The 17,371-nt window shown below is 42.2% G+C and overlaps 3 protein-coding genes across 4 annotated transcripts; all 3 read right to left on the bottom strand.

Annotated features, from left to right (window-relative positions):
* Window positions 1–631: 631 nt before the first annotated feature.
* LOC310904626 (zinc finger CCCH domain-containing protein 11A-like) lies at window positions 632–3,466 on the bottom strand. The gene is made up of 2 exons (XM_083849660.1): window positions 2,835–3,466; window positions 632–1,719 (listed from the first exon to the last, which is right to left on the bottom strand). Exons 1-2 carry the CDS (start codon window positions 3,223–3,225, stop codon window positions 1,511–1,513), a joined length of 600 nt encoding a protein of 199 aa, XP_083705786.1. The 5' UTR covers window positions 3,226–3,466; the 3' UTR covers window positions 632–1,510.
* A 160-nt stretch (window positions 3,467–3,626) lies between these two features.
* LOC310904592 (zinc finger CCCH domain-containing protein 11A-like) lies at window positions 3,627–5,752 on the bottom strand. The gene is made up of 4 exons (XM_083849577.1): window positions 5,685–5,752; window positions 5,159–5,269; window positions 4,359–4,421; window positions 3,627–4,100 (listed from the first exon to the last, which is right to left on the bottom strand). Exons 1-4 carry the CDS (start codon window positions 5,710–5,712, stop codon window positions 3,904–3,906), a joined length of 399 nt encoding a protein of 132 aa, XP_083705703.1. The 5' UTR covers window positions 5,713–5,752; the 3' UTR covers window positions 3,627–3,903.
* A 1,108-nt stretch (window positions 5,753–6,860) lies between these two features.
* On the bottom strand, window positions 6,861–9,849 carry LOC310904721 (zinc finger CCCH domain-containing protein 11A-like). Of its 2 annotated transcripts, XM_083849848.1 has the most exons (4): window positions 9,369–9,849; window positions 8,472–9,005; window positions 7,566–7,689; window positions 6,861–7,121 (listed from the first exon to the last, which is right to left on the bottom strand). In XM_083849848.1, exons 2-4 carry the CDS (start codon window positions 8,481–8,483, stop codon window positions 7,018–7,020), a joined length of 240 nt encoding a protein of 79 aa, XP_083705974.1. In that variant the 5' UTR covers window positions 8,484–9,005; window positions 9,369–9,849; the 3' UTR covers window positions 6,861–7,017. The 2 variants fall into 2 exon arrangements, with proteins under 2 accessions (XP_083705974.1, XP_083705973.1); XM_083849847.1 differs by having other exon boundaries at window positions 8,472–9,849.
* Window positions 9,850–17,371: the final 7,522 nt, after the last annotated feature.

Raw genomic sequence — 17,371 nt, 5'->3', positions numbered from 1 at the left:
TTTTTTTTTAATATACCATAGGACTATGCAGTTCAATCATCAATCATCTTGGAAAGCTCAAGGAGGAGGTCATCCTCATCCTTTCCTGGGTCCAAGTCGAGCTCGTCTTCCAGTATGCCGTCTGAGAGTTCCCAAAGTAGCATCTCTAAATCCTCGTCTACAGATACGGGCGCGTTGCCTGTGGAACTCAGCCGGCGTGTCCTTGCTTCTTCTAGCTGGGAAGAAGCTGAAGTCGAGCTTGAGAACTCCATTGGCTCCATGGATTCTGCCTGGCTTCCAAGATGTGCTTCAGGTCTTGGCAGAGCAAGGAAGAGAACAATCAGTATATGCCATTTCTTAACGGGAAATCCCTTTTCTGCAAACCGGCTCTTAAAACCGTAGCCAACCCCTCCTGCACTTCAATCTTACCCAGGGATTGTTATTCAATTAACCCAGGGCTACATTTAGAGCCCAATATATTAGCAGGTACATTTTTCAGTTTGGGGGTTTCTCTGTGAAGCCAGAGCACCCGGAGTCTAGCAAAGATGGTTCAATTTTTGTAGCAAGAGGCACTTTGCCACCTTGCTTAATTTTCCTGTAAAAATGTTAAGAAGTCTCCATCTGCAAATATCTGTTTACTAAGTTAGTCATTTTTCCCACGGCACACTCAGCAGAGTTTGCTCCCCACTACAGGAAGCTGATCTGCAGCCATCACTTCCCTCTGCTCTCCCTGCACTCTTGTCACCTTGTATGTTTGTTCGGGTGGCATTCTTGAGGACCAAAAGGCAGAGGACACTACTCATCATTTATCACCTCACGAGGAAGTAGAAGAACTTCACCTCATCCTCATTTAGGTATTCAGACAGAGCAAGAAGTCACTGGAAAGCTGTACCGGCTTGCAGCATTTAAAGAAAGTAAGTCTAATTAAGCATTCCTGCTAGCTGCTAGAAAGTCATTTCACGTGACTTATTCCTCTGATGGATTTGGGCTTTAATTATCTCAGAACCCTCCTTTTTTCCCCACCTGTGACAGAACTTATGTTTCACTGGGGATATACACCGATTGAGAAAAAGAACAAGTTGTGGTCATCACCTGTTTTGGGGATTTTCTTCAAGTCTGGTGGCTGGGACGTGCTCCAGCGTGGCTGGAACAGCCTAGAAAGCAGCAAAACAGTATTTAGGACTCATGGGTAAAAGATTCCTTACTAGCTTTTTCCTCCATGCTGCTTCTCCTCTGGCACTGCGGAGCCTTAGCCAAAATACAAAACCAAGGTGCTCCTGAAGAAAGTTAATATTCACTTGGAGGTTACGAATGATCTTGTGTCTTTTAAGAACACAGCATTAATGGACAAAATCCTCCACACCAGAGAAATCACAGAATCACAGAGGACTAAGTAAATAGTGCCATTAATCTAATAAATATGGAAGGGTACTACAAGAATTCTGTAGGCAGCTACTGGATTTAAAAGGAAACAGAAGGCCTGTAGAACATTTGAGTTTTCCATCTTTTCTCCTAGAGGAGGGTATAAATTTTACAAGGGATCCATTTCTGCATTAGCCCCTGTCCTTACCATAGCTGCTTTTTTGGCTGGAGGTCCCATTGTGTCAGCGTCAGAGGCAGTCCGTGGTTTCACAGCTGCTACAGCAGAGGGAAAACTGCCAGGTGCCTTACGTTTCAGTGCCTTCTTCTTGGGGGAAGCGACTTTCCCATCCCAAGGCTTCGCAAACATGTTAAAGTTGGCTAGAGTAAAAGGAAGAGAGAACTGATACAGTCTTGCTCTGCCTCATGAAAAATCCACGTTCTCTTCCTCATTTCCACGGCCCGTCTACACAGTTAACTGTATTTGGCCAGCAGAAGTACACTGCCATTGCCTGGATTCTCAGCAATATCTTCCACATAGTAAACTCCGTCTACCAACAATCCATACAAAGGAACAAAGAAAGTGAATAGCTACAGTAAATCATAATCCAGGACGAGGGAAACTCAGACACAGAGCGATCCCAAGTGCAAGCAATACTCTAAGACGTTGTATGAAGTCTAGTAAGATTCACAAATGTTGACAGCTTTTGTATTTAAAGTCTTGCTCCCTCTAGGAAAGGAAAAGCAGCAGGTATAGTAAGACAAGAGAGTGTATGCAACTGTTGTACCAGCTTCCTCTCCCCTGCAGTGATGTCCCACAAAATCTATTAAGTTGTTCTACAAAATCCAAATGTGTAGAGTCATATTCTAGTCTCCCATTCCTGACCTAACGTCTGGCTGGCAGGAGAAGAAACGAAAGAAAGCTGGGTACTTGTTTTCTTTGTGTGTTTATTTCCTCGTGTCCCGTGAGACAGAGAGAAAGGCTACAATGTGCAGTGCATGCAGCCTTTAAGCCCTCCTTATCTCCCTCACACAATCTCATTTTACAAAGTTGATATAATCTTAACAACGAGGCCTTTGATCCTCTGTCATTTTTGACAGAAACTGGCCCCCCACATTAAGACGCTGACGCATGCTTTACAAACACATACACGTGTCAAGCTAAGCAACACATGCCAAAGAGGAAGGTGAACTTGAACTCAACACAGGGAGGACTTCATACCATAAACAGATGGCAGAAAAAAACAGAATACCAAAATTAGACTAAAAAGCCCCTCAATGTGTTAATTTTCTAGTGGGAAATACAGAATACCATCACGTAATTAACGAAAACAGACATGGTTGCACGTTCTGGCCCTTCTTTGCCTTTGAACTTTGTAGCCTTAAACTCTTTTATCCTCCGCATTGAAGGAAAAAGCAAAGCAGATCCTGAGCAAACGGAACTTGCTCAATATGGGAAGCACCTCACCAGGGCAGGTATTAAAGCATCTTATTACCTGATAGCTTTGTGTTCCATAACGATTTCTGCCCGGCTGGGGCAGGTCCAGGTTGTGCTGGGGGAGCTGGCACATTTCCTCCACTCTGCTGCATCCGCAGAGCTTTCTCGCGCTTTATTTCTTCCAAGGTTTTAACACGCACTTCTCCTTCTGGCTTGGCTTTACCTGCCGGCTCCTTCGACTGCACTTTGCTGGGCCCGGAAAGAGTGAGCACACTCTGCTTCTTGGGCTCACCCTCAATTTTTGCCCCTGCGCTGGGATCTTTGGTTTTACCATGCCATTCAGCCTGGGCTTTGGCTTGACTTTCTCGAAGAGCTCTCTCACGACGGATTTCCTCCAGTGTTTTCACATGGATCTCTCCCTTTGGCTTAGCAGCCTTCCCTGTCATCATCAAGAAATGAGAAGCACCAGCATTTAAAGAGAGTCCAACAATAGTTTAAGTCTCCAAAATTTGTCACAGTACTAAGGAAAACTAAGCCTGAGCGTTCCCAATAACCCATCTTAGGACAATAGCCTAACATTCTCCTCCTCCTCTGAGCCACTTGTTGTATTTCGAAGACCAGCCCTATCCAGAGAGAGTTGCTACACAGAAATGCTAGTTTACTTGATTACTTTTTCAGACTGCATTTCAAATTCCTGCTCCCGGCAGTGGCTCTATTCTAATTGTATACGATGGTTCACAGAAGCAGCTTAAAACCTTGACAAGGCACAAGCGGAAAATAAACACACACCTAGAGCCAGATTTCTGATAGTGGCTGTCGGAAGAGCTTCAGCACTCGAGCAAGAGGAACCAGTTCTTTGTTTTCATTTGAATTCCTTTTTAGGGCTGTATGAAAACGGTCTAAGTTCACGGAAAGGAAGAAGGAGAAAGTATATTTAATAGCCAGTTGTTACCTTTCGCAGTACTAGTCCGTTGAGAAGGTAATCCTAGTCTCTCCTTCACAGACTTGGGAACTTGAACTGCAAAACAGAAAAAGACCAAATTAGGGAGGCTGCATAAACGTCAACTTTGTGTTCACATTCGAAAACAAGGCAGGAAAGGTAACTTTGAATCCCGGCGATTAAGACCTCAGCCAACATGCAAAAAGAAACATCGCAGGAAAAGGACAAACAGAAAGCCTAAATACAAAACCCGTGAATCACATCCAGATGCCTGTTTAGTAGCTGTACCTCTCTTTGGTGTTTTGTCAGCATTTCCCAGAACCTCCACCTTCTTCCCCAGCCTTTCAGCAAGGCTGCGCTTCACCGGAAGGGCGCTTACATCAGCTTCAGATGGAGAAAACAAGGAATATTTTAAGAACATTTCTTTGCAGGAAGATTTGAGAACAGTCAACCACAAGCTTCTATTTTTCAAGCATATTTTCATAAAATTGCCTTTCAGCTGCTAAATGGTTTTTTTGCCATTTCTGCAGTCAACACAGATCTCCACTGCAACGCATTTTCCTCTCACACGTCAAAAATACTCTTCAATGCAGTCATATAGAGAAGGCGGCACCTAAATAACAGCTCATAAAAAGTTCTTACCCACGGAGGCTTTCCGTTTTCCTTGTTTCTCAGCAAGATCTAGTCGAACCACAGGTTCCTCCCCTAAAACAAAAGTAAAATTTTTCTATTTCATAGAAACCAGTAGCCAATAGAAATAGTATACTGTTAGCCCATGTCCAAAAAAAACCAGCAAGACACTGTTTTGACAGCTAAACCACACAAACTCATATTACAACTATAATGAACTTAGAAAAAGTATCCATAGTCTCAGTGTTTGCCTCAAATTCCAGCTGAATGTAGTCGAGAATGAATCTGAGTCTGCTTGACAGCTATACTTTGTGCAGAACAGAGCTGCATAAGCAAGCAGAATATTATTAGGTACAAATGCTGAGAAATATTCCTTTCTAAGGTGAATGTCTATGAGTAAAAGTACTTCTTCACTTCTTTCCCTTTCAAAGGAATTTGCACAACTCTAAACAATATAATTTATACACAGACTCCTATCGCACTACTGTCCACACGTGCCACTGTCAGCCTCTTTAAAGCTTCAGAAATTGCTTCTTACATAGCACTGTCCTCTAGAGCTCTTTCTTCTCGTTACTCTCCTGTTTTTCAGTTATCCCCCTATTTGCATACTGACACATTTTTTTCTTTCTCCTGCTACTGCACTTAACCTGAGCACCAAAGCTTTCCAGTACAACCAGGGACTTTCAGCATAAAAGCATGTTTTGAACAGAAGGCGGCAGCACCAGGAGGCTAACAGGGGTGAATTGCCTTCCTTCTTGCTTAACCTTCCAGTTTAGGAGTAATGAAATCAAAACAAAAGCATTAATTATTACCTTCCTCTGTAGACAGTGTCACAGTTCTCACCACTGTCCGGACATTTTCCTTTTCCGGAGCAGGAAAAATCATAGAATCGACGGGAGGAAGAGAAGATCTTGAAGGACCTTCTGCTCAGAGCAAGCAAAACATAAGGAAGTTTACCAAACAGAAAAAACTATCACGAAGAACAAAAAACTTTAATTATTCATTACTGTCAAACATACAGTGACCAGAGCATGCAAATAAGAGAGGTGACTAATTTGCCTCTGGTTGCCCTTGGAATTCCCATCTAGAATACCAGCTGGCTGAGAATCAGGTTGCTCGATGCCCCCAGCTAAACATGGAAGTCTATCCCTCAAGCAGCTCCCAGCCACCATCACCTGCCATTCTGAAGCCAATCAAATTTCACTTCTTTGGCAAATAGTTGGATTCACCAAAGCATAGCCAGCTACCCGGTATTACTGGAAGAGTTTTTTTTTGAAAGAAAAATCATCACACAGGATGAAGGTGAACAGGGTAAGAAAGTAGGGAATATTAACTCACCACCGTGTCTCTTAGTTTTTTCCTTCATTTTCTGCAATTTGATTTCTTCAAGTGTTTTTATTCCAAAATTCAGACCGTCCTCTGAAAACAGAAAACAGTTAATGAGACTAAGGCTTAGAGGCACTCACTGAGGACCACAGATCCTCAGGCTTCTTAGTGCTCAGGAACTTTCAGAAGTATTTAGAATAAACCCTGTCAACACTCCTCACAAGTCAAACAACCATAGAATCAATGGCATTTTGCCCCTCCTTTCACCCTTCAGGGTAAAAACTGTAGTTTTAATTTTAATCCATTTACGTAATATTAGATCCCTCTATCGTTAGATATGGCTTTCAACAGTGGTTGCCAGGCTGCACGTGCAGCCATTTAAACTCCACGCTGTGACCCTGTTTTGTTCTCCAAAAGGAAAGAAAAGGAGTTCAACTTTCTGACCCAATGGGCACATGATGGTATCAGGGAGAAATGAGATCATGGAAATAACCGAGTCCATTCAGCACCCCTACATTCTGTTGTGTTTTTACGCCACATTGCTTTTGAGTTAATTGTCAAGTTCTCCTTCCGATTTATCCTACTACAGGTGCTGGAATACCTTGTTTAGCAGTAGTAGCACTGGCTTTCCGAGTGGAAATCATCCGTAATCCATTTTGGCCTTCCTCAGCTGGTTGCTGGACGGGAGTTTTAGTTTCTTCTCCTTCCGCAGAAAGCTGGTCTGAAGGGGAAAAATCTATTCAGTTATGCATAGGCCAGATTCTTCGTGATTATGTAGCTCATGCAATGACACTTCAGTCCATGGTTCCTATAAAAAAGCTTTTTTTTTTTTTTATTATTATACAGCTACACTGACCTGATGAACTCGTAAGTAGACTACCCTAGGACAAAACATCTCGGACTCTAGATTCTCTCTGCAGCTTTAACTACTACACAACATATTACTCTTCAGACAAAAAAAAAAAAGGAATTTCCTTCCTAGTTTCACATAGAGCTTTACACAACAGACCAGCTAAAGCCAAGAGTGGTTCTAAGCTTTCCTCCAACATTTCAGGTTCTGTCCACTGACTGCCAGACAAAGCCACCAGTGACCTGACCAGACTGCCTGCCCTATCGCTAGTCAGACCTCAGGTCATCTGTGATTTATACATTCATTTACAGCACAAATTCCTTCCAAGAACCAAAGACTTACACAATCATTTACAGCACAAATTCCTTCCAAGAACCAAACCATGCTCACCATCATCATCTTCATCATCATCTGCAGCATTGATTACAACTGGAGGGTGTGTAGGGCTTGGGACATTTCATTTTCCGAGTTTTCCACTTTCATCACCCGCCTTAGCTATGGAGAGGGATTGGACTGGACAGAAAGTTTGTTTTGCTGCAGTGACATCTGAGCCACTTTCAAATCATCGTCCGCAGACTCAGGCGGACTTGGCAGTGTAGCTAGAGGAAGAGGAGGATCATCAGTAATATGGCAGTTTAAAACTTTGACCACAATGCACGAAGATGGTAGCTAAGGCAGATAACCTGCACAGACAATGAATTCAGCATCTCCTTTTGCCCATCCCGCCACTGTTTACACCGTGAACAATGACTTGCCTTCAAACAACAACACATCTCCCTACCACCCAGCAGAAGACGAAACAACAGAAAGCAAACTGCAAGGCAAATATCACACAAAGCAGAGAGAAGCTGAGCATGAAAGCAGAAAACAAATACCAGCAGTACAGCAGCAGTACACTCGGTTTAGCTGACCACCTAGGACTGCAGACCTTTTCCTGCACTCACAAATGGACGGTTACCTGATGTCTCCTACACTATTGGCACCCACTAAGTAATATGCAAAATTAATTCTTCAATACTTAAAGAAAAAGGACCTAAACTCACTCTTGCTTGGTGGTAAGAAGACTCCATCGATGTAACGTCCCTTTGCGTGATGAAAAGCACAGTTGGCTTTCTGACAGCCTACTGGCTGCTTCTCCCAGTAGCAGGGAATCTCACCGCGCTTTTTCTGAAGACAGAAAGAAAGACAAGCTCGTGATAACATGCACCTAAGGTTTGCAAAGAGATGCACAGTTCCAGGTCACGACAGCGATAGGGCTGTCACAATACAGTGCTGAAACATCATTCCAAAGGTCAGTTTATCACGGAAGTATAGTATTTCCGGGCATATTCACAAAGTTTGCAGAAGCTGTAACCACTATGCACGTTTAGCCCTGTCATCATTCAGTTTGAGAAGACAGGCACTCTCAGACATCAGTTTAGGATGGGTTAAACTGATACACCTAGGATTATACTAGGATTATTCAGAGGGAAAAAGAACATCTTAAATTGCCTACGTTAACTCTATCCAGAACTACTTCTTGGAGACTTCGTTCTTCTGCACCTTTAACTTTCCCCACTGCTTCCTAGCCCAGGCAGCTAGAACAGCATTATCTGAAGGACTCCGGGACACAAGAGACCTGATAGATCATTATCAAGCCTGCTCTCAGGAGGCTAGTACAGCCTGTTTATTACCCCCCTGCTCCAGCAGGTTTTAGCAGTCTAGTTAGCGGTTATTCTGCATCTGTTGAGAAAATACTGTCGGCGTCTAATAAAAGAAAATCTTGCTAAGACATACTTAAGGCATTGATTTTATTTCCCTCTCCTTCCTCCCACCCCCTCCCCTGCTAACAGAAACCAGTGTAATTCCAAAGCAAATGACTCTATCCTGCAAAAGCACAATCAGCACACCTACAGCACTGAAAAATGCTTTTGTTGATTTATTTTGAGAACACATCTTTAGGCACTCACGTCAATTTCCATGTGTCTGAATCGGCAGACATTCCTGAAACAACGACCCTCCTGCCACAGCGTGCAGACTGCCTCGTTCCCCAGAGCAGCTTCGCAGTGGCGGAAGGAACAGTTGTCTCCCTGTAACCAAAAGGAAACCAACAAGGAAAATATAGTACAGCCTCAAAAACGTCCATGCTACTGCCTCAGGTTGCTACGATTGAATTCAGAATCTATCTGGTTATCACGTTAACCAAAGACCAGTGTGCCTCCTCCTCCTACTCTACCCCTTCCTGAAAAAAATGAAAAAAAAAAAAAAAAAAAACCAAAGCAAAGCAAAGCAAAAGAAACCCAGCCATACCTTGGTACAGGTAGAATAGAAATAGAAGTAGCAATCGTCTCCTTGTTTAGACATGACGACAAGTTCTGATAACAAGCTCGGGTTCTCTCCACAGGGACTTCCTCTTCTCTTGGAGAGAGCTGTCTTCACCCTTGCTTGGGCTGAAAGTCTTCCACTGGCTTGTGATCAGTGAAATCTTCTTTTTAAAAGTAACCCTAAACAAAGTACCAACAAGTGAAAAATAATGAGTAACAAGCATTTTTCCAGCTTTCTTCTGTTCATCAAATTAGTCTCTTGAGGAGAGCAATGCCTTGAAATCAGCTGTTACGGGAACTAACACAATATTAAACTAAAGTTCTGTAAAGCTGCCAGGAGCTTTGTCAGCAAGTGTTCTCTTCTACGTCCTCAATAATATGCCTTGGAGCACATCCGGAAGAAAATGGAGTCACTTCTTCAAAAACCACCTGATCATACATGCAAGGCAATGATCAACTATGGCTACGAGTAACTTCTACAGAACGCAGTATGACGCATTAAATAGCATGTTCCAGTCACTGTGGGTCTTCGAGTTCACCTACCTGGACAACCTCAGCAAAGTTATCGATCTTCAAAGACTTCCAGTTAACTTCTCCTAGAGGCCGAACCAACACTGAATCCGTGAATTAATGATAAAGGGGTAGGAAGAATTTGCCTCCTCACTTTGCCAAGGGAGCCTCTCATCCACAATTCAAACATAGGATGTGCTTTTAAACAGCTTGTAACTAATGGAGGAAGCAAGTCCATCTGAACACTCTCTCAGACTGGAGACAGCCAGGGTTAGTTAGCTCTTCAAAAAATAAAAACAAACAAAAAAAAAAACACAAAACAAAACAAAAACAAAAAAACCCAGTGCATTTAGAGATGAACTCGTGATTCAAAGTGGCTGCAAAAATGAGGATCCATCTTCCACAGCCAGTCAATTTAACTTTTTTTTTTTTTTTTAATTCAAAATTCAGTATGTTCCAATCTCTGGTCTTCAAGATTTCTTCACCTATTAAGAAAACACTAAAACCTTTCCCCATCTTTATTACCTGTACAGCAAAAAACACACCAGTGCATAGAAATACACAAATGTGCATACGCATACCCACATATGTGTTTAGACACACACACGAGGAGTGAGTGATAGAAAGTTAGCGAGAGCGACAGTGGAAATCAGAAGTTTTGCCTTTTTGACACAGAGCGCGCGTAAAAACTCTCTCATTTTGAGGGAACTAGAAAAAAATGGAGGATCTACCAAATATTTTGATGAGTATGCCTTCGAGGCCAATGCTTTATACCATGAGTGATCTGGGGGCCAGCACACAAATATGCATACATATGTACATGCATACAGGATAAACATATCTATACACACAAGCGTGCACAGTATATGTTGTATGGTATCCATATGGAGAACAACTCGTAGCCCTGATCAGACACGTAGAGTTGCAATCAATTAACAGCAGGAAGACAGCAGATCAAGGATACAGCAAGCTTTGAGAGGCAGGGCAATGCTCACTTTGCCAGTGGCATGGCTGCATGATACCAAGAATTTTGAATTAGTTTGAATTTTTGGAAGCAATTTGTTTTCTTTCTGCGCTGTAGCAAATACCACAGGTTTGCCATCACGTGCTGTTCCCTAATCCATATATCCATCATCATCCATTGCTGCAAGATCATGAAAGGTTAGAAAAGATGACTTAGGTCCAATTTAACAGCCAATGATTTTTCAATGACCAGAGCTGCAACAGATTTTATTTAGCCACAAGCAGGTTTTTTTTTCTGATGTGAAGTCAGATATTTTGATTTTTTTTTTTAAGACACTAAACGTCATAAAACCTGCAACCAGACCAGATAAAGTTCAAATTAGAGTGATTCTGAATCCTTTCATTAAAATGCTGCACATTTCTGTGCAAATTATTTCTGACTCTTCTGGACAAAAGCGGATGAAATAGTTCTTACGAATTAATAATAAAAGTTTGGAACCTTTTACTCACACAAACACTAGTGAATTTTCCAGGAAGTATTATTTTGGCAGGGAATTTTCCCAAATCTAAAGTAAAGAGGGGAAAAGTTGGGTTCTCGTATTAGTTGTTGGTTTTGTTGGTTTTTGTTGGTTGCTCCTTAGCATGGATGTTGGACTTGAAATCTTTCCCAGACTGAGCTCTTTTGAATGCCCAAGGAGCTCATCATTTTGCTTGTTGCCTTCCATTTTCCTGAACAGACCCAGAACGCTGTTCAGGATATGAATGGATCTGGTCTAAGGAATGGGAAGAAAGCAAAAACCAAGGATACCTCACAGCCCTAAATGCCATAAAAAGCAGTCTCATTTTAAAAAAGATCTCCAAAGCTTTTTTTTTTTTTTCTTTAACTGACATCTGCCAATATGGCGATCCAAGTGCTGAACAGAAACCAATTGAACTAGCCCCTGAAAGCCTGAATAAAAATGAGTAACTCTGGTGCACTCAGCAGGTCTGTAATAGAAGTTGGCAAGATTTTTAGATTTCTTTTTTCTCCAGGGTGCTAGTAAAGTTTTTGCGTTACGAGATTTTGAACTCTTTTTGTACAAAAGAATTACAGATGCACTACAGTCACGGTAGCTGGGGGTCTGGAAATACATGCCAACAAGTGTCATAAACTTTGCCGTTGCTGAAGGAAGATAACTAGTCCAAAGAAAACCTGTCTAGTTTGTTTTACAGGCTTGTCTTTCTCAGTATGGAACAAACTGACCTCCGTGGTCTAACTTTCCAGTTGGCTATTCTGCCTTTGTCCTGGAGAGAAGAGCAAGAAGGGAACAAAATATTTTTGCACTCCAAAAAATGCATTAGGGAAGGATTATCACACCTACCTAAGGGTAATTTCTTGTTTGTTTATAAAGCACAAAGTCTTTCTCTTGGACAGTCTCTGTTGCTGGCCTGTTTTGTGCCTTCCATTTATAATAAAGGTATTAAAGATGCTTACCCCGTTTTGGTGGTTTTTTATTTTTAGAACAGTGTAAGCGGACAGTCGGATGACAAGCAAGAAAGAACAGCATAAACTCCTTGTTGTGACCCTGCTTTTTAATCACCCAGCATCAGCCTGGCTGCAAAACAGTCTCCGCTGATTTACCTGCTTGTTAAAGCACCCCACAGGCTGCAAGTGTTGTGTGCTAGGTGTCAAATTATATTTAACGGTGCATAGGTAAACCATTCATCTTCCCACGGTCGAAGCACAGAACAGCCTCCTGCTAGCACAGCTCATCCTTGCTGTAACTGCTTTTAAACCTATTTGTTGGTAAGAAAAGAGCTCAGTACACCACCTTCACAGGGCAAAAATTCACATGGAAGAGCAGAAAAACCCAGAAGTGCTTCCTGAACTTCACGTTACCAACAGCACCATCGGATTTAGATCCTGGCCTGGCATCCAGGATGCATGGCATCCAGCAAGCACTGCTGCGATGTGGAAGTGCCAAGGCAGGTTTTTGGCCTGCCCTAAAACACTTTTTTTTTTTTTTTTTCTTTAACAAACAATACAAAGAGTGTGCCAGGTACGCTGTAATGCCCGTGTGCCAGGTCAATAGAGGATATCCAAACAACAGAGGCGCTTCTCCTAATTTCCGGCGTGAAAACACTTTCACAGCGTTCTTTTCACGAAGGAATCCCTCTCTATCTTCTCCAATGCTCCAGGACCTGCTGCAGCTGCAGCGGCTGCGCTGGTACAACCCGCATCTTTGACAAATCTTTTCAACAGTTCTGCTTTACCTCGGCACAGTTGAGGTCACTCCTCTTCCTCTTCCAGCTGAGGAAGCAGCTTGCGGGCTCTGCCACACGGTTGGTGCAGAAGCGAAAGCTGGGAACACAGCAGTCAAACTCTCACTGCTAACGAAGCCACCAGGGCAGAGGGCTGACACAGACCCGACAGAGGCGAACCGCACCCGCTCTCCCTCCCGGCTGCGAGGCTCGCCGCAGCAGCCCCGACCCGAAGCGCTCACAGTGCTTTGCTTGGTGATGTCACCGATGAGTCAGAGTCCCCAGATGAGCATCTGCCTTGCCACTCTTTAATGTTGGTGTTGTTTTTTGGTTGGTTGTTTGCTTGCTTTTGAAACTTATGCAGGTTATTGTAAACCTTCAGGTAAACCACAGATCAATGTGGAAGAAGTCCCACACGAGGGAAGGCCGTGCTTTTCTTCCAGGCAATGGCGCATGCTTTAACATGCTGCATTCGACAAAGAAGCTCTCTCCATTTTGCGCAGTGGCAACAGGCACGACTGCAACACACGCACGTGTAGGCAGCACCTGCAGGTCCCAAACCCTTAACCAATTTTTAGATAGCACCAATTTTTTATGTAGTGGCTTTCCCTTCATCCATAACCCCTATTTTCCTTTCTTTGTATCGGGTGGCTCTCCTCCATTGTTCTCTCTGTCATTTTCCTCCCCAGTGTCTGAGCAGGCACTGGGAATCGTTTCCAGAGGAAGGGTACTGCTGAAGCTACAACATTTACTCTCAGGGAAAAGAGAGTATGTGAAAGAATACATACTTCCTTTCTTTTTCCTTTTTTTTTTTTTTAAATCTCTGAAATCAACGCTGCGGCCTGGCAGCAAATAACTATGGGAGTAATGATGATTCCTCATCCTCACTGTAACGTTGTAGTTAATGTCATAAAGAAGCAATTTCCCCAGGCAGTGGCCATTTGAGATGGGAAGGGGCAGTAAGAGGAAGTTTTCCTTAGACTAGCTCTTCCCCCAGAACACCTCGCCATCCAGCAACAAATTCAATTCACCTGCTCCGCCTGATCAGTCAAACGCGCGTCCGACTCCAGCACACGCCACAGCGGTGGTTCTGACATGGTTTGAGAATCACCTATCCGCAGAATATCTCGGGTTTGTACACTCAAATAACGCAGTCTTTTCCAAATAAGGCCTAGAGCTCACACTCCGAGTGCAGCCTAACAGCACCAGAGGGCCGGTAGGCTATACATTCCCATCCTGGCAACAGGACTGACCCGGGCAACAGTAAGCATCCCTTCTGCACTTTCATCGTGAACATCAGCATAAGGAAACAGAGTGTAGGTGTAGGAACAGCATCGGTATGTATATGGAACATCGGGAGAGGAAACTATATCGGTATTTACAGCTTTTCTACTTCCTTGTCAGAGAGACGTTATCTCCAAATTAGAAATTGATGTATTTTGAATAAGGGCTGGTGCATCGGATTTATTCTTACTAGTGATAATATTTCCTCTTGAATAGTACTTAATATCTGGTAACGCATCAATCAGTTGTCAAAAATAAACTTAAAAATGTGTAAGGCTTATCTCGTTGGTCGATACAAAGACCAAGGACTTTTCTCTTTTCTCTTTTTTTTTTCCCAGTATTGTTTTTCTGTTTTCCTTCTCACTGCAGTCTTGATTTTGTTTCTTGTCCCTTAAGTATGTTTTCAATGTGTTGTTGAAACATTTTCCCTTTCAATCCGAAAAAAGGAGCTGTCACTGGTGTCTGCAAGTTGAAGACTGGAGCTTATCTGAAAATCACTGAGCCCAAGAGCTGTCACCTTAGTCTTCCAATAGGACAGGGATGTCTTCGTTTCTCAGTTAAATGCATTTTTCAGGTTTGTGTATTATTTTCTCAGGAACGGAAAGTGTGCGCACAATTTGCCAGTTGTGGGACTAGGAGTTCTCTTATTTCCTGTGCTTTGTTTAACCTGTCTTAAGTTTAATGGATAGCAATCAAGGTGTACTAGAAATCTGAAAACACTTTATGATTTGTTCTCTCAGTCATTTTGGTATAACAAACTAGCTTATGATTTAAACCCTCCATTAGGTTAGCCTTTTCCCTAAACGTAACAAGTCCCTGTGTGCTACAGGAAGACAGTAACAAAAAATTAAGTATAGATATTCATCCTGTCATTATTCAGCTTCTGCCTATGGACAGACAATTACACTTATTTAAAGCGGTATCCTCTTGAAACCTAATCAGCATGTTAGAAAGGACTTAGTTATCGGCTTTTGTCCTGGAGGGCTGAGGTTTGGTCTGTTTTGTTTTACATTCAGCATTTCCTTTTCTAGCTTCCATTCCCCTGTTGTTTTGCATGAGGAAAACATGCAGCTTTACAAAGTAGAACGGAAAGAGATGCTTTTCAGTCTAACTTTTCAGTTTTTTGTAGGAGTTTTAAATGTGGTGGGTGCAAAACAGCATAAGTACTGCTGCCAAAGTTATATTCAAACAAGTATTTCGTGGAGAAGCAGAAGAAGCCCAGGGAGAAATAAATTTACAAACATGCTCTTCATGCTCTCCTTTCCCAAGATTTCTCTGAGATATATCCCATAGTCTGTGGGTTTTGAGGTATGTGGTTCCCAGGAGTGAAAAGGAGGGCCAAACAGCTCTCCTCTCGGATCTCAACGTGCCAGGGCTTTAGTGTACTGCCACTTATGGCTCCGCTTTTCACCTGGAAAAAGCGACCTCATGCTGTAAACTGAGGAGCCCTGCTGTTGTTCTACTTGTTTTTTGTTGTTTTTTTTTTTTTCCCCTGCTCGTATAGGCTTAGAAATGTGCTGATGAAACAATAAAAAAGCCAGCTTGGTACATCTCCTTACAAAAAAATAAATACAAACTTGAGCTCCTGATCGGCTTCATGCTGAACTCTGTGCTGTTCTTGTCATAATCTTGGTCTCTCAGTAGATAATATGGTTTAATTACGAATAGAATCATGTGATCAAGAAGATCTCACACTGCAACAAATTCAACATCTCAAATGAAATTTTACATTTTCCGTGATTTTCTTTCTGAGCAGAAGTGTGTAGTATTAAATATATATATATATATATATCTGTGATGAAGCCACGGTCGCAGTTACTCAGATATCTTAATAAGCACTTGCAGGAAGATAAATTGCTGCATCTTTTAGCATTATTTAATTGTAGGGTTAGAGACATGTTGATTCAACAGAGCTGTAAAGTTTCTAAGAGGTCACTTTGAAAAATACCAGCTAAATTACTGGCAAGACTGCACCCGTTCTTAAAAACAAACAACCCCCCCCAAATCATCTGTTTTCCTCTTACAGGTAACTGAAGTAATCCCCAAAGAAGACAGTTCACTATCCAAAGGCAAGTTTTATTTTTAAACATTTTCTACATTTTATACCTAGCCACAACTTAACAACCAGTTAACGGTCGGTGACAATCCTGTTCAGTGTTGAAAATGTCATTCTGGCATAGGAAACAAAGGACTTCATCTTCTTGCTTTACAGCTGAATGTCTTTTACATAATGTTTGGAGAAGTGAAATCTTGCAAGAGGTTTTCAAAAATTCTGCCCGGTTTGGATGATGAAGTAAATTGCCATAGTCGGTAGATTCTGGCACTGACAAGTTCCTTCAAGCTAAGAGTGCGATTCTTGCAAAGCATGTCTGTGTTTTGAGACAGGGACGACCACAAGTTTTAATCTTAAAATACGACATGGAGGGGAGGCTGGTTGTTCACACATTCTTGCAAACATTAATACAATCTGTCCCATTATCAAGAACAAAATTAGGGACTGAACGGAGGTCTTTCAAATACCAGTGTTGCAAAAATAGACTTTTTATGCTACTAATGTCAAAAGAATCCTGATTGTACTAAACTGTAAGTGTCTCTTCTAGCTGGTAAATCAGGAACAGCACAGAAGAAAATGCGTCTGCTCTAATGCTCTTTGGGCTTCGGTGAATTCTCTGGCCAGTAGATGGCGAACTCGTTTTTTCTAAACCAGTCAAAAGTAGAGGGAGAAAGTAAATGTCTTGCACACATTACACAAGTCCAGGGCATTGGGATCACTGGGCTACATGAGTGAAAGAGATGTACCCCAACAGTACCCCACTTAGATACGCTGCTTGCAACATAAGCAGGATAGGAGGGCTGTGCAAAGCAATTTTGGTAAATTGAGGAATTCATGTATTTCATCAAGCCTAAAGATACTAATTAGTTTCATGTGGGGGAAGGTCAGTCTTTCAAAGAAAAGAAAAAACGTCTCTTAAGCAGGATTTTCTGAATGGTGGAATCTAATCTGAAAAAAGGCCACTTCAGCAGGTTATTTATTTATTTATTTATTTCTTACTGTATTGAACCTCTCAAGTAAGCTAGGAGCAGACTAGGAACAACTGAGGACTTGTTAGAGTGTGCCTTTTCACCTGGACTCATGTTACTTTGAATAAATTAACAAGGATAGCTAGTGATAATTTGTGATTTAAGGAAATTCCAGATACGTGAGAGAAAGAGCAGCGTTAAAGCAGTTAAATTCCTGCTCTCTCTAATAAGTGCTCTCTCTAGCCAGTTTCTGAACGCTTCTGTTCTGTGGCTAGGATTTGGTCAGCTTGACCACAAGATCACTAGTAAAACAAGGATGCTGTCCAGTCAAACCTTCAAATGAATGCAACTTACCTAAGGTCTACCGTTTGCTATCAAAGCAGGTAGCTTTGTCCTAATATTCTGTACAGTTGACCAATTTTAGCATGGAACTGAAATGCAGTCAGTTTAATGGGAGGGCTTTGGAAGCTGCCTTCTCCAGTCAGTTCAGCCCTGTAGTCAGAGAGCAGATCAAGCTGTGTGCAGGC

Source organism: Anser anser (assembly GCF_964211835.1).
Source record: "Anser anser genome assembly, chromosome: 10".
NCBI classification, from domain to species: domain Eukaryota; kingdom Metazoa; phylum Chordata; class Aves; order Anseriformes; family Anatidae; genus Anser; species Anser anser.
The sequence above is the reverse complement of the archived record's forward strand: the minus strand, read 5'-3'. Positions and strand labels throughout refer to the sequence as shown.

Coding starts and splice junctions, on each gene's coding strand:
- LOC310904626 (XM_083849660.1), bottom strand. CDS start 3,225: ATGATGACAGGGAAGGCTGCTAAGCCAAAGGGAGAGATCCATGTGAAA. Junction 1,720..2,834: donor ATGGAACACAAAGCTATCAG/GTAATAAGATGC, acceptor CTTTTACTCTAG/CCAACTTTAACATGTTTGCG.
- LOC310904592 (XM_083849577.1), bottom strand. CDS start 5,712: ATGAAGGAAAAAACTAAGAGACACGGTG. Junction 5,270..5,684: donor AAAAACTAAGAGACACGGTG/GTGAGTTAATAT, acceptor TGCTCTGAGCAG/AAGGTCCTTCAAGATCTTCT. Junction 4,101..4,358: donor AAAACGGAAAGCCTCCGTGG/GTAAGAACTTTT, acceptor CTCCATCTGAAG/CTGATGTAAGCGCCCTTCCG.
- LOC310904721 (XM_083849847.1), bottom strand. Junction 7,122..7,565: donor CTTCTTACCACCAAGCAAGA/GTGAGTTTAGGT, acceptor CTCTTCCTCTAG/CTACACTGCCAAGTCCGCCT.